Source organism: Amphiprion ocellaris, chromosome 10, assembly GCF_022539595.1.
Source record: "Amphiprion ocellaris isolate individual 3 ecotype Okinawa chromosome 10, ASM2253959v1, whole genome shotgun sequence".
NCBI classification, from domain to species: domain Eukaryota; kingdom Metazoa; phylum Chordata; class Actinopteri; family Pomacentridae; genus Amphiprion; species Amphiprion ocellaris.
Genome location: NC_072775.1, coordinates 3,375,882 through 3,402,097, shown reverse-complemented (window position 1 = coordinate 3,402,097; position 26,216 = coordinate 3,375,882). Strand labels below are relative to the sequence as shown.

General features: G+C 37.9%; 1 protein-coding gene across 2 annotated transcripts; it reads right to left on the bottom strand.

Moving 5' to 3' along the window:
* On the bottom strand, positions 1 to 26,216 carry LOC111584484 (acyl-coenzyme A thioesterase 11-like). 2 transcript variants are annotated; one of them, XM_055014651.1, is made up of 17 exons: positions 26,162 to 26,216; positions 22,354 to 22,542; positions 22,175 to 22,244; positions 22,035 to 22,095; positions 19,572 to 19,676; positions 18,192 to 18,327; positions 15,807 to 15,898; positions 11,039 to 11,100; positions 9,399 to 9,518; positions 9,117 to 9,255; positions 6,260 to 6,315; positions 5,986 to 6,052; positions 4,266 to 4,349; positions 4,034 to 4,167; positions 3,035 to 3,202; positions 2,819 to 2,945; positions 1 to 2,740 (listed from the first exon to the last, which is right to left on the bottom strand). In XM_055014651.1, the coding sequence occupies exons 2-17, from the start codon at positions 22,532 to 22,534 to the stop codon at positions 2,525 to 2,527; spliced, it is 1,818 nt and encodes a 605-aa protein (XP_054870626.1). In that variant the 5' UTR covers positions 22,535 to 22,542; positions 26,162 to 26,216; the 3' UTR covers positions 1 to 2,524. The 2 variants fall into 2 exon arrangements, with proteins under 2 accessions (XP_054870626.1, XP_054870625.1); XM_055014650.1 differs by lacking the exon at positions 26,162 to 26,216 and adding an exon at positions 25,926 to 26,155.

The window sequence follows — 26,216 nt, the reverse complement described above, 5'->3', positions numbered from 1 at the left end:
TAAAGTATGATGGAATCAGCTGCATTTTATTTCGTGTTCATTGTATTCTTTAGTGGTACCAGGCATTAAAATGAAGAAGAAACTGAAGAAAACAAGGGTGGTCTAATCATTTTTTCCATGACTGTATTTATATACGTTACATATTTATTCATAAAAATAACTCAGATAAAGTGCCATTACAAAGGGGTGTGCGTTATTATACATTAACCCTCATGTCGTCCTGAGGGTCAAAATTGACCCGGTTTAAAGTTCGAAAATGTGGGGAAAAAAATCACAGTGAAATTTCTAATATCCACATTTTCAACATTTTTGGGAAATCTTTGAACATTTTTTGGTGAAAAAAAAGAAATGTTAAAATGTTTCTTAAGAACACTCACAAAAAATCAACCAAAATCCAGCGAAATTTGCTGGATTTTGGTTGATTTTTATGTGAATGTTCTTAAAGAAAATATTAGAAGTTTTACTGGTATATATGGAATCACTTTAGATATTTTTAGGATTTTTTTGGAAGATTTTTACTCATTTTTGAAAATAATATACGAAAATTTTCTTGCCAAATTTGGGGGATTTTTTTTTTTAAATAATACTTTTAAGGGAAATTTTTAAGGAATTATTGGAATTTTCTTCCTGAAAGTTTTGCAAATTTTCAGAAATTTGGGGAATTTTTTTGCAGAGTTTTTGGATTTTTTTCAGACAAGGAAACAATATTTTTTGGTGCCCATAAATGAGGACAACAGGAGGGTTATTAAGTGTAGTTGTGCTTGGAAGGGAATTAAAAGTGGTAATAAACACCATAATTATCTCACACAAGCACGCCCAGTTTCCCATAATGCCCCAGTATTTTACGTGTTGGTTTTGATGCATTCTGTATAACTGCTGCTATCTGGAGAACCAAAAACATCTTTCTGAAGTGAGATTCATTTTACAATGTGCTCTAACTGACAGATGTTTCTCTTCAGCAGAAACACAACCTGGAAAAAAAATAACAGGAAGCACAGCCATCACCAAAAATCAGAAAAGCAACTAGCAGCTCGGTTAGTGTCTGGAAAACAACCGCTAGTAATGCTTTAAAATTTGAGCCTTTAGGGGTAAATAAAAGTGACACAACAAAGAAGAAAGAATAAAACAGAAAAACAGTAAACGTTACAGCAGGAGACAAACCGATTAATCTTAAACAATCATTCTCAGTGAACTGAGTAGAGCATCTTCAGACATCATTGCTAATACTTATACTGTGCAGATTCAGTCACAGTAATTTGTATTAATTAATTAATGTAGTTATGAATGTTCACTGCTGTTAATACATAATGTTTAATGCACACTACCAGTCAACAGTCTGGACACACCTTCTCATTCACTGGTTTTTATTCATTAGCATCATTTTCTACATTGTAGACTAATACTGAAGATTAACACTTTTTTGTTTACGACATAATTCCATATATATTCTCTTACAGTTTTGATGTCTTCAGCATTAATCTACAATGTAGAAAATACCTGAATTAAAATCATTGAATGAGAAAGTGTGTCCAAACTGTTGACTGTTAGTGTTCCAAACATCGATTATCATTATTATTTATTGAGTACCAATCATTGATATCAGTATCGACCCTGACAACAACAACAACAACAACAACAACAACAAAACATATTAGTCGCGTGCTAACTGCTGTCAGCTTAGTGTTTGTGTTGACCCAAGACATTAACATTAACATGCACCTTAGATTTACAAACAGAATAACTGATTCTGCATAATGTCTACATCTTACACTTGATTCTGTTGACTATCAGAGTGAGCGTTATGTGGCATAGTTCTATTTTACTCACTTAACTGTGATCTTTTACAGTTAGACTCTATGTTAAGACCTTTTTATAAAAAAAAATTGTTCACCTTTGTCTACTGTGAACCTGCAATTTGTTCCTGTATAAACAGTAGATTAATGTCTGCGCTGTGGAATCACAGGAGTGACATAATAAAAGACAAATCTGTTAAAAAAAATAAGGACCTAAATGTGTAAATATAAAGAGGAATACATTTTTAAAAATTAAAAAATCTGTTAAAAAATAAGGAAATAAATGTGTAAATATAAAGAGGAATAAATAAAAAAAATATTGAAATATAAAGGTAAATTTTGTCTTTGCTTTTCCTTTTTCCCGTTGCTTTTTCCTTTTGTTTTTCCTTTTGTCATTGCTTTTATGTGACAGACTGAGCTGTCAATCAAATGGCTTTGGGTGGGGCTTTCTGTCCAGGTGAGTGGTCAATACCTGAAAAAAAAAAAAGGAAAAAACAGGGGAAAGGGAAAATTTACCTTGATATTTCAATTTTTTAAAAATTTATTCCTCTTTATATTTACACATTTATTTCCTTATTTTTTAAACATATTTATTCTTATTTTTTTATTTATTCCTCTTTATATTTACACATGTATTTCCATATTTTTTAACAGATTTATCTTTTATTATGGCACTCCTGTGATTCCATACAGCGCTGATGTAAACTGGCCTGAGAAGTACCACTGAGCGTCTATAGCTGGGTGCTGTGGAGGGCCTCTGACAGACTGGTGGGACCGTCGGAGGCCTGGTGTCGGTCGTCTTGAACCTCAGAGTCGGACTGCAGCCTTCTCCTGGTCAGGTATTGGCTGCAGGAGCAGAAGGTGTGGTAAAAAGAGGAGGACAGCCCAGCGATGTCTGTGGAGATGTAGGGAAGTACCTCTGGAGACGCCTGGTTATAGTAACTGATCTGCACAGACACACAAAATAGTCACAGTCAGGTTTGTTAAGACTGAAAAGTTTACAGGTAAAATACATCGAGTCTCACCAGTGACTTGTTTTGTTTGGTTTCCAGAATAGTAAATCCAGCACAGAGAACCTCTCCTCTGTTGAATCCCTCAGTAGGAGGGTGAGTAGGGAGGGTCACTGAGCGCAGAGCGATAACGTACGGATCTCTGAGGAGGAGGAATAAAAACAGAAAGAGACAGTAAGTCCTGCTGGATAGAGCTGGACGAGCTTTACCGATCAGTGACGCCTTCATTACCCGCTGCCACACGGTTTCCTTCTGGAAGCCAACAAGATGAAATCCTGCAGAATCCCTTCTGGGCTGTTTGCTGAAGTCGGGGATCCCACCGCTCCGGGACGCACTGATGGAGTCACCACACGATAGAGGAAGTCGTCGTCATCCACCCGGTGAATCCGCTCACATTTCCTGGTTCAGAAAGAACATATACTGATTAATGAAGCTCTTCTACTGTTCGTATATCCAGTCAATCATTTCCTTTTCCTTCATATGCTGGTAAGGTAACCCAGGCAACAAGGACAAGAACTCCCTCTGGAGGACAGTGAAAGCAGCCTCTAAAGTAACTGGGTGTGTTTGAACAGTTTTGAAGGCATTTTTAATACACAAGCTAACTCTCCTGTTGTTGTCATTTACAGGCACCAAAAAATATTGTTTCCTTGTCTGAAAAAAATCCAAAAATTCAACAAAAAAATTCCACAAATTTCTGAAAATTTGCAAAAACTTCAGGAAGAAAATTCCAATAATTCCTTAAAAATTTCCCTTAAAGTTTTATTTTTTTTTAAAAATCCCCCAAATTTGACAAGAAAATTCTTGTAAATATTTTCAAAAAATGAGTAAAAATCTTCCAAAAAAATCCTAAAAATATATAAAGTGATTCCATATATATCAGTAAAACTTCTAATATTTTCTTTAAGAACATTCACATAAAAATCAACCAAAATCCAGTGAAATTCACTGGATTTTGGTAGATTTTTATGTGAATGTTCTTAAGAAATATTTTTATCATTTCTTTTTTTCCACCAAAAATGTTCAAAGATTTCTCAAAAATGTAAAAAATGTGGACATCAGAAGTTTCACTGTGAAAACATATTTTTTTCCACATTTTCAAACTTTCAAATGGGTCAAGTTTGACCCTCAGGATGACACGAGGGTTAAGAACCCAAACGGCCTGAACCATCAAGCTTGAAAAGATTTTTCACAAAGTGTGTATATGTGTGTGTGTGTCTATGAAAGCAGTACTTGTAGTGTGTGTCCCAGCTCGGTCTGTCACTCAGCTCGGACAGCAGACAAAAAGCTCTGTCAGCGGGAACGTCCACCTCCGCCTGCACCCGGAAACTCAGCATGGATTTGTGCTCCAGGGTGTAAAGACGAACCTGAGGACAAAGAATCGCGTCAAACATTCAGCTACTTATACGAGACAAGACAAAACAACGCTCGTACAGCATGTGAACAGGGAGAGAAGAGAAGATACCATGTCTTTCTCAGAGCTGAGACGCCAGTTGTTTCTAGCGGACAGCATCTTCAGAGCCGACACGTTGTTGTAGCTCAAATACACCTGGAAACAAACATATAGAACCATTACACTGCAATATACCTTCCCTGATATTATTTTGTTCAAGAGCTCATCAGAACTAATACAAATGTCTTTTTTTGTTTGTTTTCTTTCCAGTGACAGCTACAAATCTGATTTTACATGCTAAAAAGTTGGATTTCACTTCATTCTGACACGGTTTAATGTTAGCGGATGGACCAACCATCCATGAAAACCTGTTATTATGCGCCGTTTAGCCGCAATAAGAAACCCCCTGCTTAGTATTGTGTGGGTAGCCCGTTTTCCTGTGTGAAAACAAACTGAACTGTGACCTCTTAGGTGATCATTTCTTCACATGTTAAATTATCCTGGAAGTCTACCTAAGAAGATATGTTCACATCCCCTAAAGGCTTTTTGTCTTTCAAAGGTCAGATTTTTCCTTTCTTATATGAGATGGAAAACTAATCACAGGTTTGAACTTACAAAGTATGAATACTGTCCAGTGGAAAGGAATTCCTGACTGTCTGATCACTATGAAACCTGTTAGATTTGCTCTTCTCCTTCTGGATTAACTGTTATTCTCCACATTATATATAATATTAAATCTGCCAACAACCCTACACAGTATCTTTCTTTTTTTTTTTTGAAGTTAACAACTGATCAACAACAATTAGAGCAATTCCTCTCAACACACAAACTGCTCCTGAACAAAATAAAACAAGGTCACTGCTACAAGGGAATACTGTTGTCATGTGTGAGTACATCGCACACTCCATGCTGAAGGTCTTAATGCCAGATCCTCCAGACGGACAGCGCTTCTGAAGGCACACCACAAGAAAAATGGTCTCCAGTATCCTAAAACCAACCTATCAAAGCCACAGAAGTTCTGGAAGACAAAACTAGAACTCTTTGGTCCTTTGGATCAGAGGTACGTCTGGGGCAGGAAGAATGAGGCCTACGAGGAGAAGAACTCCCTGCCTACTGTGAAGCATGGTGGTGGATCTGAGATGCTGGGGGGGTGTTCTGCTTCTAATGGAACTGGGAATCTCCAGCGTATCGAAGGCACCATGGATTCAGGCAAGTACCAGGATATTTTGGCCAAGAATGTCACTAAGACCATGAAGAAGTTGAAACTTAGGCGTAGTTGGACGTTCCAGCAAGACAATTACCTCTTATCTGATTTAGTCGCCTGGAGTTGTAATGTTGCTCATTTTGCCAGAATGTCAAACATGTCACAGGGTTGAATAACTTCACATGCAACTGTAGTAGATTGTTGTTTGCTGCTACATTACTGATATACTTCAGTTCATTATCCTGCATGTCATACATTAAAATGCAGAAGTCGTGTAGCTGAGCTAAGGGTTTGTCATTGGAAGAGGGGTGACGGCTACCCAGAATCTGTAATGAAAGCACTAAAATCTGTATTACTATTTGATCCAGCAGTAGGTAAGAAGGGATCCAGTGCCACATCTGGTTTTGACACCAAACTGATGTAACAAAGGTCAGTAAACAAAGTTCTGCCAAAAATCTCACAATTCATCCCGTTATTCTGAGATGCTTTCTAGTTTTCTCTCCTCGGTTTCAATCCTCTCAACATGTGACTATTTGGAGCAAAATAAGCATTAATTTGTGTGTTTTTAGGCCTGAAGCTTCCTCTCACCTGGTTTGTTGGGTTCCAGGGGACAGACAGAGGAACCTCAGCCTGCTTACGAGAAATTATGTATTTTCTGAAACACAAAGGGAGAGCGATGAGAAGCACAGACGTGAATCACACAGGTACATTAACACTGCGAGGCTGTTGTCTTTAACCTCTCCTGTTATTTTAAATCCAAACAAACAGACAAATATCATAGAAACTGTACCAACCCCTGAGACACACGAGTAGATTAAAAAGCTATAAGCCAGTAAGTGCTGTTAACAGGCAGATATTTCACCTGTCCAGTCTGATCTTTTTCCTGGCTATGGCCTCCTGGAACCTCCTCTCACCTTCCTGTAAATCATAGAAACAGACAGAAGAGGATAAATAAACAGCTCAGTTCAGCTTTTACATTCTGCATCGGTTTGTCTTCAGTAGGAGTGGCTACATCTCTCTTTCTGGTCATCGATTTTACCCCCCGTAAACTCATTTCTGCGTATTAAAGTTACATATCTGGAAGGTTTTGTTGTGAAAATTATCCCTTTCTGCCTTAAATGGGCCAGATGTAACTCTACACTGTTGCTTCCTTTGACTTCCCAGCCTTTTCCTACTTATCTTCCTTATTGCACAATTCATTTAAATCTGACCGTATGCAAAGATCACATCTAATATGAGTCAATAATCAAATAAAACTGTTTGAGAAAGGGTAATATTTTCTAATAATTAAACATCAGACCCAAATGAATGCATTTCTTGTTTGTCTGTACTTTTTTTATGCTTATGTGTTTTTGTCATTTTGTGTCTTGTTTTGTTATTTTGTATCTCATTTTTAAAGTACTGGTGCTAACTTTTAAGGCTTCAAGTGGCCAATCACGACAGAATATCTCCGACCTCTCAGGTTGAGCCAACAAAAATGACTTCCTGTCCCTCGTTCCAAGTATAAAACCCGTGGTGACTGTGCTTTCCAAGCTCTCGCACCAAAACTGTGGAACGTTCTTCCTCTGCAGCTGAGATCGGTCGACTCCTGTGGAGCTTTTATGAGGCATCTGAAAACATTTTTATTCCGAAAGACTTTTGGTTGACCTGAAACTGCTTTTATTTTTATTTATTTATTGTTTTGATGCATTAGCTGTCGCTCCCTTGTTTTAACAAATTATTACCTTTATCATTATTGTCGTTTTTATCCTCTTTTATTGTTGTTGTAAAGCACTTTTTGATTTTTTTTATCTGTGAAAGGTGCTATATTAATAATTTCTACTGACTTACATAAGATATAAAACAGCTTTCAGCGACTGAGCAGAACTGTTCTTGGCCAGAAAACTGATCCTGATGTGTAGAATCAGTGCAGTGAAGCTTTAATTCTGGGTTGGCTGCTTTTGTTTATATTGATGAAACCATTATCTCATAATCTAGTCACCCATAAACACAGCACCTTTCACTTGTACTCTTTATCTCCTGTAAGTGTGACTCAAGACTGATTAGAGCTGCTTTAGTGAAAACTAACACTTCTTCTTCAAAGCGTTTACGACGGCTGATATTTATCTTTACAGCTCTGATCTTTGTTCTGCTAAACCTTCACACCTGCACATTCCTAAACTAAATAAACAAAAGTACAATGAGTTGCGTTACAAGCTGTGCACATGTTTTAAGTGGGCTTGTCTAATAAATAATAACAATAATAATATTCTATATCTCCAAATTTACTTTAACCCTCGTGTCAATCTGCGAGTCAAAATTGACCCGTTTTAAAGTTTGAAAATGTGGGAAAAAAAATACTTTCACGGTGAAACTTCTGATGTCCACATTTTCAACATTTTTGGGAAATCTTTGAACATTTTTTGGTGGAAAAAAAGAAATGTTAAAAATGTTTCTTAAGAACATTCACAAAAAAATCAACCAAAATCCAGCAAATTTCAATGGATTTTGGTTGATTTTTTTTCTCAATGTTCTTAAAGAAAATATTAGAAGTTCTACTGATATATATGGAATCACCTTAGATATTGTTAGGATTTGTTTGGAAGATTTTTATTCATTTTTTGAAAATATTTACAAGAATTTTCTTGCCAAATTTGGGGGATTTTTTTTAAATAAAACTTTTAAGGGCAGCTTTTAAGGAATTCTTGGAATTTTCTTCCTGAAGGTTTTACAAATTTTCAGATATTTGGGGAATTTTTTTGCTGAATTTTTGGATTTTTTTCAGACAAGGAAACAATATTTTTGATGCCCGTAAATGCAGACAGCAGGAGGGTTAAACACAGACGAAACTTTCATCAGTGGCCCAAACTGTCTGTAGCTACAACTTCAAAATCCACATCAGCAACATGGATACGGACCATCTGAGCCAATTCAGACAGACTTCAGGATATATAATAATATGCTGCTGTTACATTCACTAATTCATTATTTAGGACTCAAAACTAAGCTCTGAAAAATAGTTTTTGTATTTTTGTATCTTCACCCACAAGAACGTGTTTTATCTGGAAAACCATCTTAAGGGTTCTCCAAAAACACAACTCCCAAAGCAACAAAATTCGGTGAGGATGCAGAAGGAAGTATTTCAGTGGCAGCTGCAGAAGAGGCAGATTTTATTTTAACTAGTGGTGCTTGAAAATGGGGGAAAAAAAGCAAAAACTTCAAACAAGCCCAGTTTTGGGACCCCGGGAACCTCCTGTTAGTGTTCATCTATAAATGCATCTGAATTTCACCAGCTTTGGAGTCCTCTAACATCAGCAGATTTAATGGTGGACAAGTAAAACAAGCTTTTTACCATTTGACAAAATGGTGTTTATTGTTATTATGTGTGCAAAGCTACAAGTTGCTTCTAAGTTTTCTTTCTGATGAAATTAAACAATATAAGAGGCTTATTTTGCCTGATGAATGTTCCCATAAATATACTAGATATCACATTTCACACTAAATCATATTTTTATTTAAATGTATTGTAAATTTTGTACTGTCTTCTGCGGTATTCTGCATATTAGCCTAACTAGGGCTTCACAAACACTATCTATTGCAGAATTTGGCCATCATGTTCTCTAATTATGCTAATTTTTGTGTATTTCCAGTTAGTATTTAGTGTTTACTGATTAAGAACACGGACATGATTGCCATCTTAGTGTTCCTGCAGGGACAGGGTCTCCTATTGGCGAACTCACCAGAGGTTCAGGTCGTATCCGTGGTAACGTGCATGGCTTCCCGTGGTCGTCGAGCACCTCAAAGGTCATGAAGGCTGAGTTTATGTGGCGGTTAGGTCCCTCCTCATGGTAGGCTTCTGCACGCACTCCCACCTCCATGCTGTAGGAGACACATCAGATCTGTTTCCACCAGTCTGTCGTAGAAATTCTGGAATATCGAGCTGTTATCACGGCCCATTGTCTCCCCTACGGTTCATTTTATCTAATCTAATCTTCTGTATCTTTACGACTTATCCTGAATACCTGTTTTTGAAGGCGTTGTTGACTATCGCCCTCATCAACAGTCTGTCTCCGACCTGAGAAGGTCCTCTAAAAGTGAACATGTCGATGGTCCGAAGAGTTGGATGAGCCTGACACAGACGACTGCATGGAGGGAGACAGAGTGGACAAAAAGACGGAAAAACAAGAAACAGAGAAGTTTCTAGTTCCTTTTCATGCACCTACAAGTTAAATTCTGTTATCTCGTTAAGCTTATCTGTATTTCTTTTTGCACTGGAAAATATGCCCTTTGCAAAACAAGAAAAAAAAACTCATTTCAAGGAACTTTTACCTTGAAATAAGTGAAAAATCTGCCAATAGAACAAGTGAAAAATGTCTTGGTAAGATTTCTTGAAATAAGATATGATATTTAGAATATTGAGATCTTAAAATTAGCTGGGAAAACTTATTTTAAGCTCTATTTTACCAGGATTGTCAAGCTTGGGTGTCTTAAAATAAGCCAGATATGCTAAAAAAAAGCTGTGGTTCACTCAAAAATAGATTTTTTCTTTCATGTAACCTACTAATTTGAGATGTATTAATCCTCCTGTTGTCTTCATTTACCGGCACCAAAAAATATTGTTTCCTTGTCTGAAAAAAATCCAAAAATTCAGCAAAAAAATTCCACAAATTTCTGAAAATTTGCAAAACCTTCAGGAAGAAAATTCCAATAATTCCTTAAAAGTTTCCCTTAAAAGTTTTATTTTTTAAAAAATCCCCCAAATATGGCAAGAAAATTCTTGTAAATATTTTCAAAAAATGAGTAAAAATCTTCCCAAAAAAATCCTAAAAAATATCTAAAATGATTACATATTTATCAGTAAAACTTCTAATTTTCTTTAAGAAAAAAATAGATTAAAAATAGATTAAAAAATAGATTTTTTTCTGAATGTTCTTAAAGAAACATTTTCTTTAACATTTCTTTTTTTCTACCAAAAATGTTCATAAATTTCCCAAAAATGTTGAAAATGTGGACATCAGAAGTTTCACTGTGAAAATATATTTTTTCCCACATTTTCAAACTTTAAAACGGGTCAATTTAGACCTGCAGGACGACACAAGGGTTAAACTTATTTTGAGTTTTCTTGTAAAATCCACTCAAAATAAGATAATTTCAAGATTATTTGACTTAACAAGATATTTAAGATGCATTGTCTTAAAACAAATCCCTCCATCTGCTGAAATGTCTCTTGTTAAGTGAATTTATCTTAAATTAAGTGGGATGAGACATTTTGACTAAAAATAAGACAAACAGACTTGGTAAGATTTGGAGTTTTTGCAGTGTGTTCACTATAAATAAACTCATGACTGAAAACTCCATCTGTGTAGGCATACTATAAAAAATGTTTCTGCTTCTCTGGTGCACAGCCGGCCTTTAAATAGAATTTGGAGAGGCTTAAAAATATCCATGTTTTGGTCTCTGAGGCTTTTTTTAAAAATTCTCTCATTCAGTCTCGGTTATGGCTGCTGACACCCACCAGTAAACACATCACATCCTGAGTGTGTTTATGTGCAACCTCTAATCCCTAGTGAATTCAAATAAGTAATTTTAATGTGTGTGCCTTGTTCCATCCTCCTGATATACCACGATCAAATTAAAAGAACATGTATGTTTGTGGATGTACCTGGCAGCAATCGTTGCTACATTCACCATCCAGGCCATGATCTGTCCTCCAAATGTGTTCACCTGATATTTAGACAAACAGAAAACATTTGACAGTGATGCAACAATAAACACATGAACAAAAAGCCGTTGGGCCTCATTTGTAAAACCATACGCAGAACCCACACCAACAATTGAGAAATGTAATTTGCACGAGAAAATACACAACTTTCCGCTCCTTCTAAGGCAGATGAGCCTCATTGACTCCCACCCAGAAATTCCCACAATTAAGTATGAAAGGACAAAACAAATCCCTCATGACTAAAGCCGCGATTCCACAAGCACCCGCTCGGCGCGGTGCTGCTCGGCTCGTCTTTGTTTGCGAGCGTTTCCATATGGATTAGTGCACGGTATCAGGTACGATTTTCCGTACCTTCTCGGCTGAGGTTCCAACCGAGATGAAGTGAGCCGAGATGTGACGTCTACATAGTGCAGGCCACTGATTGGACAGGAGTGCAGCCCACTGATTGGACAGGGAGTGACGACACACGAGAGCGACTCCAGCACGAAAACAAAACCGGCATTTAAAAAAAACTAAACAGCGACGGTGTGCATTGCTCTTCACAGACCTCTCTGCCTTCATAATTTTAATATGACAGCCAGACCTGTACTGTGGGTGAATGAAGAGGTCGAGACTTTTCTGTCTTTGGTGGTGGACCAAAGAATACAGAGGGAGCTGGACGGAGAAAGTTTATCAGGAGGTCTCTGAGCGGATGGCCGCTCACATATACAGTAGACTGTATATAAAGAGGACAGAAGCAGTGTAGGGAGAAGCTGAAAAAGCTCAAAAATGACTATTGGTTCACCAAGGACCACAGCGGCAGGCGTGGGTCAACCAGGAGGTGTTGGAAGAGGTTTAATGGAAGCTATTTACTGGCACCGCACCAACGAGCAACAGGAGGGAGACTCAGCTGCTGCATTATTGGAGACGTTCAAGAATGGTGAGTGTTTTGTGACTTCAAGAAACTTTTACATCATTTATCCCATTGGTGGCAAGCTTCTTTTAAGCAAACAAGTATATTTAGAAAGTAACGTTGTCTCCTGTAGCAGACAATAAGCTAGCTAGTTAGCCATCAGCGCTAGCTCCGTGCTCTGCTTGTATTTCGTGCTGCTGTTTCTAACGTTTAGCTCTCAGAAGCTAATACATCAGTCTGCATGACGAACTAAGCTAGTGGTCGTACAGGTTTATTTTTTTCACAAGTTACAATGTCGTGTTTTTCGTGTGCTTAGGGTGAGTGTTTATTTCTGTTCAAGAATCCCTTTCGACGTGCGAAGCCTACTCCACCTCCGTCGCGGAGCCCCCAGCTCCCCCTGCCTCCTCTCCACCACCAGCAGCGGCTCCTCTCCAGCACCAGCTTCGACACCAGTACCAGCTCGGACACCGACACTGTCAACATCAACGTAACAGCAACGTCTTATTACCGGTAAGACACGGTAAACAGAGAGCATGGTTGATTTTCGCATTATTATTATTACTACAGGTGTAAATGCCTGCAGCAATGATCAGAACAGGGAGACCAACGACCAAGAATTCAGACAGGTGTAAATGCAAACTGTGCAGCAGGCAGCTCAGGAACACCTGATGAAAGCTACATGTAGCTACAGTGACACATAAACAGAACACATGCAGCTGCATTTTTTTTCCATTGACTTAACAAGCAAGTCACTCTAATTTACTTTCTGGTGTAACGTAGTACTGCAACCATTCTTCTTATAGTCACTAGGTAACTGTGAAACTGAATGAAAATATACATAGAAATAAGAAAACACAGCTGTTCTTAGGAACTCCAAAATGTGCACAAGATGAAATGAAGTTGACACCACGTTGTTTTTAGTTGTGGTGGAGGAGGTACTGTGTGTGCTTCAGTTAAAGTAAAGAGTGCCAAAAATTTATTAAAGTAAAACAATCAAAGACATGATCATGATTGAAAATCAATGGATGGGTGGCTAAACACATCACATCATAGCTGTGGAGTCCTTCTAGCTCCTGGGGACTACAACCTCTCAGGACCTGCAGTGGGAGACGAACATCCACTCCATCCTGAAAAAGGCTCAGCAGAGGATGTATTTCCTACAACAGCTGAGGAGACACGGCCTGCTGCAGGAGCTGTTGATCCAGTTCTACACTGCAGTCATCCAATCTGTCCTGTGCACCTCTGGATCAGCCACACAGCAGGACAGAAACAGACTACAGCCCATAGTACGGACTGCAGAAAACATCATCAGAAACCCCACTCACCCTGGACATTAAACTGTCTCCCCCCTCCCCTCTGGCAGGCGCTACAGATCCCTGTACACAGAAATCACCAGACACAAAACAGTTTCTTCCCCACTGCCATCACTGTAATAAACAGCTGAGCCATTCCTACACACCTGTACAATAGTCAGTATTCCAATGGACATGTACAGTATATTTTTCACCATGAACAGCATCCTCTGCTTTTTGCACTACTGTGTTTATAGCAATTATCGTTTTGCTAATGTGTTTATTCCAGGCTAGCTGTAAATTTCTGTATATATTGTTTTATTTAATTTTGCTACTATTTCATTTTTCTTCCTGTTCCTCTTTCTATAGTTTCTTTATTTTTTATTATTCTCTTCCATATTCCTAGTGTGACACCAACAGCCGAAACCAAATTCCTTGCATGTTGTGTACTTACTAAAGCTGATTCTGATCACTTTTCTGTCTTTGGTCTAGGCAAGAGGAAAAGGTGCAACAGAAAATTGGACCTTCCAAGCGTACTTGTGGAGATGCAGGCTGAGAAGGAGCGGAACCGGCACCCAGCATGATGAGAACATCTGGTTGCTCCTCAGCGAGGCAAGAGAGAATGAAGCGGCCTTGCAGCGGGAGGAGATGGCCCAGAATGCTGCCTTCAACCAGTCATTCCTGGGTGTACTGGGGCAGCTGGTGCAGGCAGTGCTGGGTGTACTGGGGCAGCTGGTGCAGGCAGTGCTGGGTGTACTGGGGCAGCTGGTGCAGGCAGTGCTGGGTGTACTGGGGCAGCTGGTGCAGGCAGTGCTGGGTGTACTGGGGCAGCTGGGGAAGGCAGTGGGCAGCCAGCGAGTCCACCTCCCAGAGACTTGAGATTTAGTTGTATATAGTTTTACTTTTAGCCCTCCACTGTAGGAGAGGCCCACCACAGTTTGTACTTTGCACATTGTAAATAGTTTTGATTTTGCTGCTGACTAATAAACTATTTTGTGACTTATGTGATTGCATCATAACTTTTCATTTTGTCTGTCAAGACACTGGTAGGAAAAGAGTCAACAGTCTGAACCAAACAATTCTATATTCCCTAATAATGCATTTATGTTTAATGGGATTTAACATGTTTAAACACAACTCCTTTATGGTTCATAATTCCATTGACTGAATTACACCAAAGCAATACTGATTTATCAAACTGGAATATTCTTAAAAGAGCTGTTTTAATGTTTTGGTGTTTAATTTGTCATTTAATCTTGCTAACCTTCACAAATAAAACAATAACACAGACACATCTGCAAAAGGTACAAAAGTTTATTGTCAGAATTGCATTAAAGAAAACAATAGCGGTCCGGGGACAGAAAAACAGAAGTATAGCGAGGAAGAATAACTTTGCATGACACGTAGTGCATCAGTGCATCCTGTACATCTCTGTCCTCCTCCTCTACACCTTGTACCACTGCAGGCTCATGTGCTGCTGCTTCAGGTAAATCCCATGAAGTCTCATCAGAGAGCATCTGAAACACATACACAGCATACATATTTTAATACCTAATAGCGACAAACTGCAGCCATTACAGGGTCGTTCACAGGACTGATACACGATAGCTAGCGAACTAGCATTAGCTTACCCTCATATGTCGTCTCGTTCATATCCTCTTGTCTTCAGCTTGATACTGCTGTATCGCCTCCCAAACTCTCCTGTGTGTCTCCTGAGTGTTCCGACTCGTCGCTCTCAGCTTTCTCCGACTCTTCTATTACTTTGAATCTGACAGAAAGCTACAGACCGAGCAGCAGGTGAACCATCGTCTCCGTTATGTTGCGTTTGTGTCGCACGCAAATGACGTTAAGGGACTTTCGGCTCGCTGCGCTATGACGACTCCACCCACGATGAGGCTATATGGAAAAACTAAAACTAAACCGAGACGAGCCGAGTCAGATACAATAGTGGCGAACCGTACCGCGCCGAGTAGATGCTTGTGGAGTCGCGGCTTAAGTGAACAGGACACCTCTAATGTGGGCTGTTCAGGAGCAGGAATGTGCTGATGAGCCAGCAGTGGATGGAAGCAGCACAGTCAGCTGCACAGAGTACTGGAGCTGTTAAAATACATCACAACTATAAAGGACTATGATTTGGTTTGGCCTGAATGTTTTAAATGGAGACGTGTCTTTTTATGCACACACATATGAGAATACTTCTGAATATGTAGAATAAAGTGAAAACCATTGTTGGATTCCCAGCCTGACTGGATCTATCATCTCCAATTTATTCATGTAATTAAGGCGGCCAAAGCCAAAAAGAAATTAGCTTCATAAAATGTCCTGTTCTGTGCGTAAAGTTAGAAATGAAGCCTTGGGATTTAGATTCACTCTGAAAACTTTTACTGATGATGACATGACAAAAATCCCAGTCTAACTCGAATATAACAGGAGCATCAACTATTATCCAATATTTGAAAACTGCTGCTTCATTTCCTTTAAAGTGACATTAACAGACAAATAGTTAAATGAATAAATAGCTGACCTGATGGTTTGCATGTGGAGGTAGAACCAGCTCAACGCTCTCCACCTTGGTCTTCTCTGCTGCCACTTTATTGGAGACCGCCGAGCTGTCGGCTGACACACACACACATTTGAATTTTAATTATTATTTATTGATTACATGACTTTAAAGCCAAGTTCAATACATACTAGGAACAACTAGAGGAGAAAAAAGAGCCATCCATCCTCCAAAAACTCTCAAATGTCGATTAACTAGGCCAATCCACGGTCACAGAGACTTACAAAGGCAGAGAAATCTTAGCAAAGCCATAAAACAGGTGCATAATTTGTTAAATAAGTAAAAAAAATAAATGAACAAAAATCAAACATGGCACATTTTTATGGTATATTATTGTTTTAAGGCTATTGATGATAGGATAATACTGGATTTATGGAATTTTGGCAAAATAAACTGCATCATGCTTTTTAACCCTCCTGTTGTATTCATTTACAGGTACCAAAAAATATTGTTTCCTTGTCTGAAAAAAAAATCCAAAAATTCAGCAAAAAAATTCCCCAAATTTCTGAAAATTTTCTGGAAAAAAATTCCAATAATTCCTTAAAAGTTTCCCTTTCAAGTTTTTTTTTTTAATCCCCCAAATTTGGCAAGAAAATTCTTGTATATATTTTCAAAAATGAGTAAAAATCTTCCAAAAAAAATCCTAAAAATATCTAAAGTGATTCCATATATATATATATATATATATATATATATATATATATATATATATATATATATATATATTAAATCCCCCAAATTTGGCAAAATTTGGATTTTGGTTGATTTTTATGTGAATGTTCTTAAAGAAACGTTTATTTTTAACATTTCTTGTTTTTCCACCAAAAAATGTTCAAAAATTTCCCAGAAATGTTTCACTGTGAAAATATAGGTTTTTTCCACATTTTCAAACTTTAAAACGGGTCAATTTTGACCCGTAGGACGACACGAGGGTTAATAGTGCAACAGTGTGGCTCACTGATGTGACTGTATTTTTAATACATTGCTTGGCCAAAAAAAAAAAAAAAAAAAAAAAAAAAAAAGCACACTCTAATATGTCATTGGATCTCCTTTAGCTCTAAGAACAGCTCTCATTCGCTGTGGCATCGTTTCAATAAGCTTCTGCAATGTCACAGCATTTATTTCTGTCCAGAGATGCATTAATTTTTCACCACCATCTTACATTGATGAAGGGAGAGTCGGACCAAAGTCTTCTCCAGAACATCCCAGAGATCCTCAGTGGGGCTGAGGTCTGGACTCTGTGGAGGACAATCCATCTCATCCTCCCTGATCCACTCATTCTCAATGTGAGCCCATGAATCCTGGCGTCATCATCTTGGAACATGTCTGTGCCATCAGGGATTAAAAACTCCACTGATGGAAAGACCTGATCATTCAGTATATTCAGGTATCAACTGACCTCATTCTTTGGGAACATAATGTTGCTGAACCTGACCAACCCCAGATCATAACTCTAACCCCCACAGGCTGGTAGGTACTAGCCATGATGAGTTCATCACTTCATCTGCCTCTGCCTCTCTTCTTACCCTGATGCCCCCATCACTCTGGAACAGGGTAAATCTGGACTCATCAGACCACATGACCTTCTTCCATTGATCCAGAGTCCAATCTTTATGCTACCTAGCAAACTGAAGCCTTTTTTTCTGATAATCCTCACTGATCGGTGGTTTTCTTAGAGCTACAGCTGTTTTGTCCCAATCATTCGAGTTCCCTTCAAGTGGAAATGTTCTTCCTTTCACTATTAAACAGCCGTGAGCTCTACTGTTGGTTTGCTACGATCATCTAAGAGTTTGTTCCTAAAGACGATGGTTCTCCACTATCCTTCAGGTTTAAATGATGCATTGGACGGTTCTTATCGTGATTTTAGTAGTTTCATCTCCTTAGTTGTTTTCTTTGCTTGATGCAGGCCAATATTTTGACCCTTCTGAGACAGATTAACGTCCTTTCCATGACCACAGGATATGTCTTCCAACATGGTTGTTTAAGAAATGAGAAGCTCCTCACTGCATCAGCTAGAGTTAAAGAAGTTGTCATCACTGCAGTAATTATCCAATGGAAGGATCTTACCTGTTTGCTTAGTTAAATCCAGGTGGAGACTTTGTTTTTGGCCAGGCAGTGTAAAATATATCATAATATAATACTAGTTTCTGGCTGTTTTCAGCAACATGACGCATGCTGTGTGACTTTAATCATATTTCATGTTTGATTGCTGCTTCACTGCATTTAAACATGTAATACTCTACTATTGTACTGCACTGAGCTGCTGTCAACAACCTGACCACCTATCAAACTCCCAGCAGTCCACAGCATCTGTTTCATCTCGGAGAACATTCATGTGGTCTAACCTACCCTGCTGGATCGAGCCACTGGAGAGCAAGTCCTTGATAATGTCATCGTGCACCATCCGGACCCTCCTCCTCTCAGCCGCCACGCTGTACTCCACCTGCTCCTTCTGACTGTGAGGGACGATGGGCTTCAGAGTCACCTGAGACATAATGAGCTTATCACAAACACATGCAGACTAAACCTTAACAGCACTGAATGACCTTTGATTTACATTCATTTCTGTTAATTGACAGAAGAAATCAGTGAACTTCTTGTTTTCTAGAACTCTCTGATCTCCAGAAGCCGACAGCAGGTTTGAAAGGCATGCTATCTTCAAAAAATACACCAAAATTACACCACTGATCAGAGCCAGAAGCTGTAAAAGCAAACAATCAAAAAAGGTGTTGGATTTTCATCTTTCTGGTGGTCCATGAATCTGTCATAGGTGACCTATGATCGTGTCTGGAAAAATAACTACGCTAACATATGAGATATTTCCTTAAACATACTTTATTCAATATGTGTGATTCTGTAAAAAAAAAAAAAAAAAAAAAAAACAACTACAAATTCTACTGTCGTCACCACAACTGACAAGCTATGAACAGACAGGAGACAGCAAGAGAGATTAAGAGGAAAACAAAACATACTTCATCTACAAAATAATTGCAGTATGGCTCAAAAACGGTATACAGAGGAGCAAGTTGTCAGCAAGTCGTTGGAAGATAAGGTCATGTCCATAAATATTTGGACACTGACAGAATTGTCAGTATTTCAGCTCTGTACACCACAACAATGGATTTGAAAAGAAAAAAATCTAGATGCAGCTTCAATTTGGGGGTATTTACATCCAAATCAACCCTAACCCACGGCCAGGTATGTTTTATTCCCTCATTATTTCTTTTACAAGGAGCAGATAAAAGGTCTAGAGTTCATTTTAAATGTGGTATTTGGAATCTGGTGAGGTCAACTCTCAATATGTAGTCCAAAGAGCCGTCTGTATTAGGCTGAAAAATCAAAACAAACTGTTAAATTAAACTGCTAAAAATATCTGTGGAGTTGTTGTGAAGAGTGGTGTAAAAATGTCTAGTTTGTAGGGGCTAATAGCCAATCTGTAGCATATGGAGCTGCAAAAAACTGCACAACAGACATGTCTGAGTTCTGGCTAGATCTAGTCATAGCTGTGCTTTTTCAACAGAGACACAGGAGTTTATATTACAGAGAAAAATGAACCAACAGGGAGTAAAAATGTTAATGGAGCAAAAGAAATGCACAGAAACGGCTTTTGGTTCAGAGGGTTGATAATGATTTCCATCTGCTTGTGCACTGCAGTCAGTATTATCGCAAATGTTTATCTATTTTATCACAGACATCCTCTAGTATTCCATATCATATCACACCCCTCACCTTTTGCCCTGTGCTTGTGCGCTGCGTTACAAAGGTGGCGTAGGCGTGACAAACCCTCCAGTGACGATCAGTGAACAGGTCCTCGCAGCTCACCTGTATGCCCACCTGTAGTGACAAACACAAGAGATAATCTACGGTCAACATCTATACATTCTATTTTACTGATGATACAAGTTGAAGAAGCCTTTAAACAGCAAGAATCAGCGCTACTTTGGTCACAGTATTAACCACATGATAGACATATATAACCTAAAACACATTGAAACAAATGGTAAAAAGACCAACAGTCAAATCTGCTCTTAGAACTGGTAATGGCTTCTGAAGTAGCTGATTAACCTTCCTGTTGTCCTCATTTACAGGCACCAAAACATATAGTTTCCTTGTCTGACAAAAATCCAAAAATTCTGCAAAAAAAATCTCCAAATTTCTGAAAATTTGCAAAACCATCAGGAAGAAAAATTGCAATAATTACTTGAAAGTTTCCCTTAAAAGTTATATTTTAAAAAAAATCCCCCAAATTTGGCAAGAAAATTCTTGTAAATATTTTCAAAAAATGAGTACAAATCTTCCCAAAAAATCCTAAAAATATCTAAAATGATTACATATGTATCAGTAGAACTTCTAATATTTTCTTTAAGAAAATTAAAAAAAAAAATCTACCAAAATCCAGCGAAACAGGAAGATACATTGATTTGTCTTAATGAGGTAACACAGAATCATTTTCAACTGTTCAAGCCATCTAAGACATAAACTGACAGTTGAAATTAGGAACGAACGATTATCCCTAATTTTTCAGAGTGTTGGTATCATTATATTTAAGAACAGATTATGGATAAAATAAATCAAATGTTCTACTTTTGCTCTGATGCAGATGTTTCTCTCTCTATAGTCCCTCTGGTTACAGGTTATAAGTGCCATCCAACACTGAAATCTACAGTTTACTGACCACATTTGCAGAACTGAGCCACGTTTTGAAGACGAGGTAGCAGATACTGCTGAAGTTGTACAAAACACTGCAATGTTACACAAGCGCACCCAGTTTCCCCGTTACAGACAAAATGCCAGAATCTTTCACTTTGTTGTCAGTGGAACTGGACTTTTTTTTTGCTGACTGTGTTCAGCTAAGTTTTACTGTGCCTCATTATGTGGTCTACCATTACATCTTCCAATAGCGACTTTGGAATCTAGCTCTTAACCCTCCTGTTAGCTTCATTTTTCAGGAACACCAAAAGCGTTCCTGGGTCGTGTTTAATTATCCAAAAGTGTCAAACCAAAAATTCCCAATAAACATTATAGGATAATGTTACTTTTAAACTGACAATTTATTTCAAAAATAAGGACATTTCTAAGTGACCCCAAACTTTTGAACAGTTGTGCACATGAGTTAAAGTTGCTCTACATCAGTTTAAGTTTCTTTAAATGAGTTAAAGTTGCTCTATCGCAGTTAAAGTTGACCTGCACTACCATTCAAAATTTGGGGTCATCCAGGCAATACAGAGGAAATGTTCCTCTGTACCCCTATGGAGATATTCCATTAAAAATCCACCGTTTCCAGCTAGAATAGTCATTTACCACATTAACAATGTCTACACTGGATTTATCATTCATTTAATGTGATCTTCATTGATAAAAACTGCTTTTCTTTCAAAAACAAGGACGTTTCTAAGTGACCCTAAACTTTTGAACGGTAGTGTAATAAAATTCAGAAAAATATTTTAAAAATACAGCAAAAATACAGCAAAAACATCATAAAAATACAGCAAAAATATAGTCAAGATACAGTAAAATATAGAAATATATAGTAAAAATACAGTAAAAATATAGAAAAACACAGCAAAAATATAGTAAAAATACAGCAAAAATACAGCAAAATGTAGTAAAAATACAGCAAAAATATAGTAAAAATACAATAAAAACAGACTAAAAATATAGTAAAATATATTAAAAATACACAAATAATGCACACTACCGTTGAAAAGTTTGGGGTCATCACGGCAATTCCATGTTTTCCATGAAAACTACCACTTTTATCCATGTGCTAACATAACTGCACAAGGGTTTTCTAATCATCAATGAGCCTTTCAACACCATTAGCTAACACAATGTAGCATTAGAACACAGGAGTGATGGTTGCTGGAAATGTTCCTCTGTACCTCTATGGAGATATTCCATTAAAAATCAGCTGTTTCCAACTACAATAGTCATTTACCACATTAACAATGTGTACACTGGATTTACCATTCATTTAATGTTATTTTCATTGAAAATAACCGCTTTTCTTTCAAAAATAGGAACATTTCTAATTGACCCCAGACTTTTAAACGGTGGTGTACATGCAGGTATTTTACTAATTTTCCAGCATGTTGCACCTTTTGTGTCAATGTGGTGAAAACTGACCCACATGTGAGCTATTATGTTGACGTTTTTGTGCGCATATTTTCTATTATTTGTAACTTCACTGACCTCCATACTGGTGTTAAAGGCTCTGTTGACCTTCGCCCTGATGTTCACCACCTGACCCACACTGAGCAGAGAGAGAGAAATGAATGACTGCATTTAGACCAACTCTTCTGCCCACACACACTTTCACACACACTTCTCACCTAATTGTGTGTTCAAAGTAGATGTCGTCAATGGAAGCGGTGACGCAGGGACTTCCAGCGTGCCTCTCAGCTGACCACATGACACAGAGATCAGTCACTTTCTGTCTGGCTTGGCTTTAAGGCGTACTCTGAATGCTGACAAACAAAATAAAAGGCATTTCAACACACACAAACCTCACCAGAGAGGCAGGCGGTGGAGTCCATCCATTTGAGCAGCTGTCCCACGCTGAGCTCCTGCCGATGGTTGCTGTGACACGGCATCACGATCTGACTCATCTTCACCTCGGTCGGGTTGATCCTCTCTTCTTCCTCCTCCTCCTCCTCCTCATCCTCCAGATCACCAAACACTCTGGAAGTCATCGTCAAAGCTGAGAGAAGAGTTTTTAAAGATGAAGAGTTATCAACACGCACATCTCAAATCCCATGATGTAATATACAGTATATAATTTCACCTGAACAGGATTATAAATTTTAGGGTTGCTAATAATGTGCAGTAAACAACAGAAGCCATCTGTTGCAGACTGAAACAATTAAAAAAATTAGGAGAAAATTTAAGTTTAAGACTCTTAGATATCTGACTTTTTAAATTTGAGATATTACGTATTAAAAGTAATACACCTTGTTCCAGAGCCTGGGTTTCTACAGAGAACGCCCAGTCACCCTAATGTTTGTATTTAGACCTGGGTACTTCAAGCAGTCACTGATCGGACAACCTCAGAGCTCTTTCTTGGTCCTTGAAAGTTAAAAGCTCAGATAAATAAAAGGGAGCAAAACCGTTAAGAGCATTAAAAACAAACAATAAAAGTTTAAAAAGAATTCTGGGCTGGACTGGAAGCCAGTGGAGAGCGTAAAGGACCGGGGTGATGAGCTCACGTCTGGGTTTTTTTTGCAGGATTTTGTACGAGTTGCAGGCAGCAGATGGACGACTGGGAGATGCCAATATAAAGTACGTTGCAGCAGTCCAGTCTTGAACTGATAAAAGCATGAAAAGCTTTTTCAAGGTTGGTACAGTTTAAAAAAGGCTTGACTTTGGTTAAAAGGCGCAACTGAAAGAAACTTGCTCTGACAACAGTCTCTGTCAAATATCACCCCAAAATTTTGGACCGCAGGTCTCAAAGTCATTGAATCAAAACTTGATAGATCAGTATCAGTACCTCCAAACACAATGCATTCAGTTTTGTTTCTTAAAGATTAATTTGGAGAAGTCAGGACTCCACTGAAGCATTTTCCTGACAGGCTTCCTCTCATGTGGTTTGGTAAAGTTTATTCTTGCAGTTTTGCGCTGAACAGCGAGCAAAGGATGCTGTTAATAAAGGTTCACGCTGTCTGAGCTGTCGCAGAAACTCTAATTTCCACTGACATCCCCTCTACCAAGTCAAGCACACATCCTAAAAACAATTACAAGGAGGTGACAGTATAAGAAAACATACAAAAAACATACAAGTTTGAAGATGCAAAAGTGTTTTACAATAAAAAGTGTGGGAGCTGTAGCACAGACAACAAACAGCGATTTAAGATTTAAAAACACAGCCACTGTTCAATGGTCTCACGCTGTCTATCCCTCAGGATAGAACGGAATAATTTCAGACAGTTTCAGTTCAAGTATTCAGTGCCGAGGGGACGGCAAAGCTGAAAGCTCTTTTTCCAAATTCAGTCTTCACATGAGGAACAGATAAAACAAGAGTAGTGCAGGAATGGAAGGCATTGCAGCTGATTGTTCTTTGTAATAAAGTGCACAAATAGGGAGGAATTATGTCTAAAAGAGCCTTAGAAATTGTGTATCTGCGTGCACTCATAGAAGGCAAGTCTGATTTAAAATATAATTCACAGTGGTGGGTGAGACAAGTGAAAAACAGTGTCCAAGGACTGGAGGCATTCGGGCGAAGCACTCGAAAAATTTCCATAATCAATTATGGGCCAGAAAGTCTCTGTCACTAATTTCTTTCTGACCCTGAGAGAGAAGGAGATTTTATTTATGAAAAAGCACCCAGGTTCAGTCCGAGTTTAGTTTTTCACGTGGAGCCATGATGGAGACATAATAATAATAACATAACTTTATATTTAGATTACAAGCACCTCAAATGTTCTTGTGAATGTTGTTTTGTCTTTTTGTGTGCAATTGTGTGCCTTGCTTCATTGTCCTTTTTTAAGCTGCTTGTATGCTCTTTTAAATTGCCCCTTGAGGACAAATAAAGTTATTTGAATTGAATTGAATTGAATTCTATATAGCACCCTTACGAACAGCATTCACAAACTGCTTTGACAGTTAAAGCATGCAAACACAAAGACAAACAAGCTATAGGAGACAAGTCAGAGCAATTAAAAATAAATAGTAAAAATGACAATACATTAAATAAATAATCAGCTACAAACGAGGGAACTAGGCAGTTTGAAAATTAAAGAACAAGATTGAGGGTTAAATTTAAAAGTAAACAAAATAGAGAATTAACCCTCGTGTCATCCTGCAGGTCAAAACTGACCTGTTTTAAAGTTTGAAAATGTGAAGAAAAACACATTTTCACAGTGAAACTTCTGACGTCCACATTTTCAACATTTTTGGGAAATCTTTCAACGTTTTTTGGTGGAAAAAAGAAATGTTGAAAATGTTTCTTTAGAACATTCACAAAAAAATCTTGGTTGATTTTTTGTGAATGTTCTTAAAAAAATATCAGAAGTTCTACTGATATACATGTAATCACTTTAGATATGTTTAGGATTTTTTTTGAAGATTTTTACTCATTTTTTGAAAATATTTACAAGAATTTTCTTGCCAAATTTGGGAGATTTTTTTTTTTAAATAAAACTTTTAAGGGAAACTTTTAAGGAATTATTGGAATTTTCTTCCTGAAGGTTTTGCAAATTTTCAGAAATTTGGGGAATTTTTTGCTGAATTTTTGGATTTTTTTTTTTTTTTTTCAGACAAGGAAACAATATTTTTTGGTGTCCGTAAATGAGGACAACAGGAGGGTTAAAGAATTAGAGAGACGACATCACACCAAAGAACCAGGTAGCTAAAAGTAAAATAAAACAAGAGAACATCTAAAATAAACAGGACAGAATACTGAAAAAAAACACTAAAACTAATAAAAGCTGAAAGTGAACCTCACATCTATAAAAGCGGATTTTAAAAAGAGGAAATGCTCTTGTTTTCAACTTTGACAAATTGCAGTTATTGAGAGGTGATCCACTTTTGAATCAACTCACATTTAGGTGTCATTGCACAGGTTTGGACTAACTTTTTCTACGTGACCTTTACTTTGACGGGCAGTGTCCTCAAACCATGACTCACCAGGTCACATTGGTGAAGTGTTTACATGAAGATTACAGTCATACTGCTAATGATGGCGACACAGATTACTGCAACAGCTTCCTGATAGTGAGTCATGTCCAACTGAATGTTATTTTCCTTTATGCTGTCACAGGTAGAAACCCACCAGACCGGTTTAAATTTACGAGTTGTTGTTTTGTTTGTGTTGCATGGATCACTGCAAACCACAATCAGTCTGTTCTAGTCAGTCCTCACAGCAACAAACAGAGCTTGATGAGCTCTCAGTTCAACATACATGAAGGTACAGTAGCAAGAAGCTAAACAAGCTAATGATATATACCTGTAATTTAATATAAACTGCATATAAAATACGGACTGTATCCTTCATAAACAGTCTGTGTAGTCAACATCTTTAGCTCTGAATGGGTTTAAAACAAGACAGGCAACATATAATACATATAATTACCTTTTTCAACAACATACCTGTCAGCAGAGGTGAATCTTTGCTAGTCGCTAAAGTTATCGAGTTATTAATTTTCACTCAACTTCAACAAAAACTTTCACGTTAACGTCTCAAAACGCCACCAAACACCGACATGCCAGCTGGTTAAACCTCTTACCTATGCTAACACTAGCTAGCTACGTAACTGTCCTCAAAATAAAACGAAATAAAACGATAATTAGCCTAAAAGCGTCAGTTTAAATGAATATGTACGAACCTGACAGCGGACAGTCCCAGCGTCAAGCTAGACACAGACACCATGCCAGGTAAAT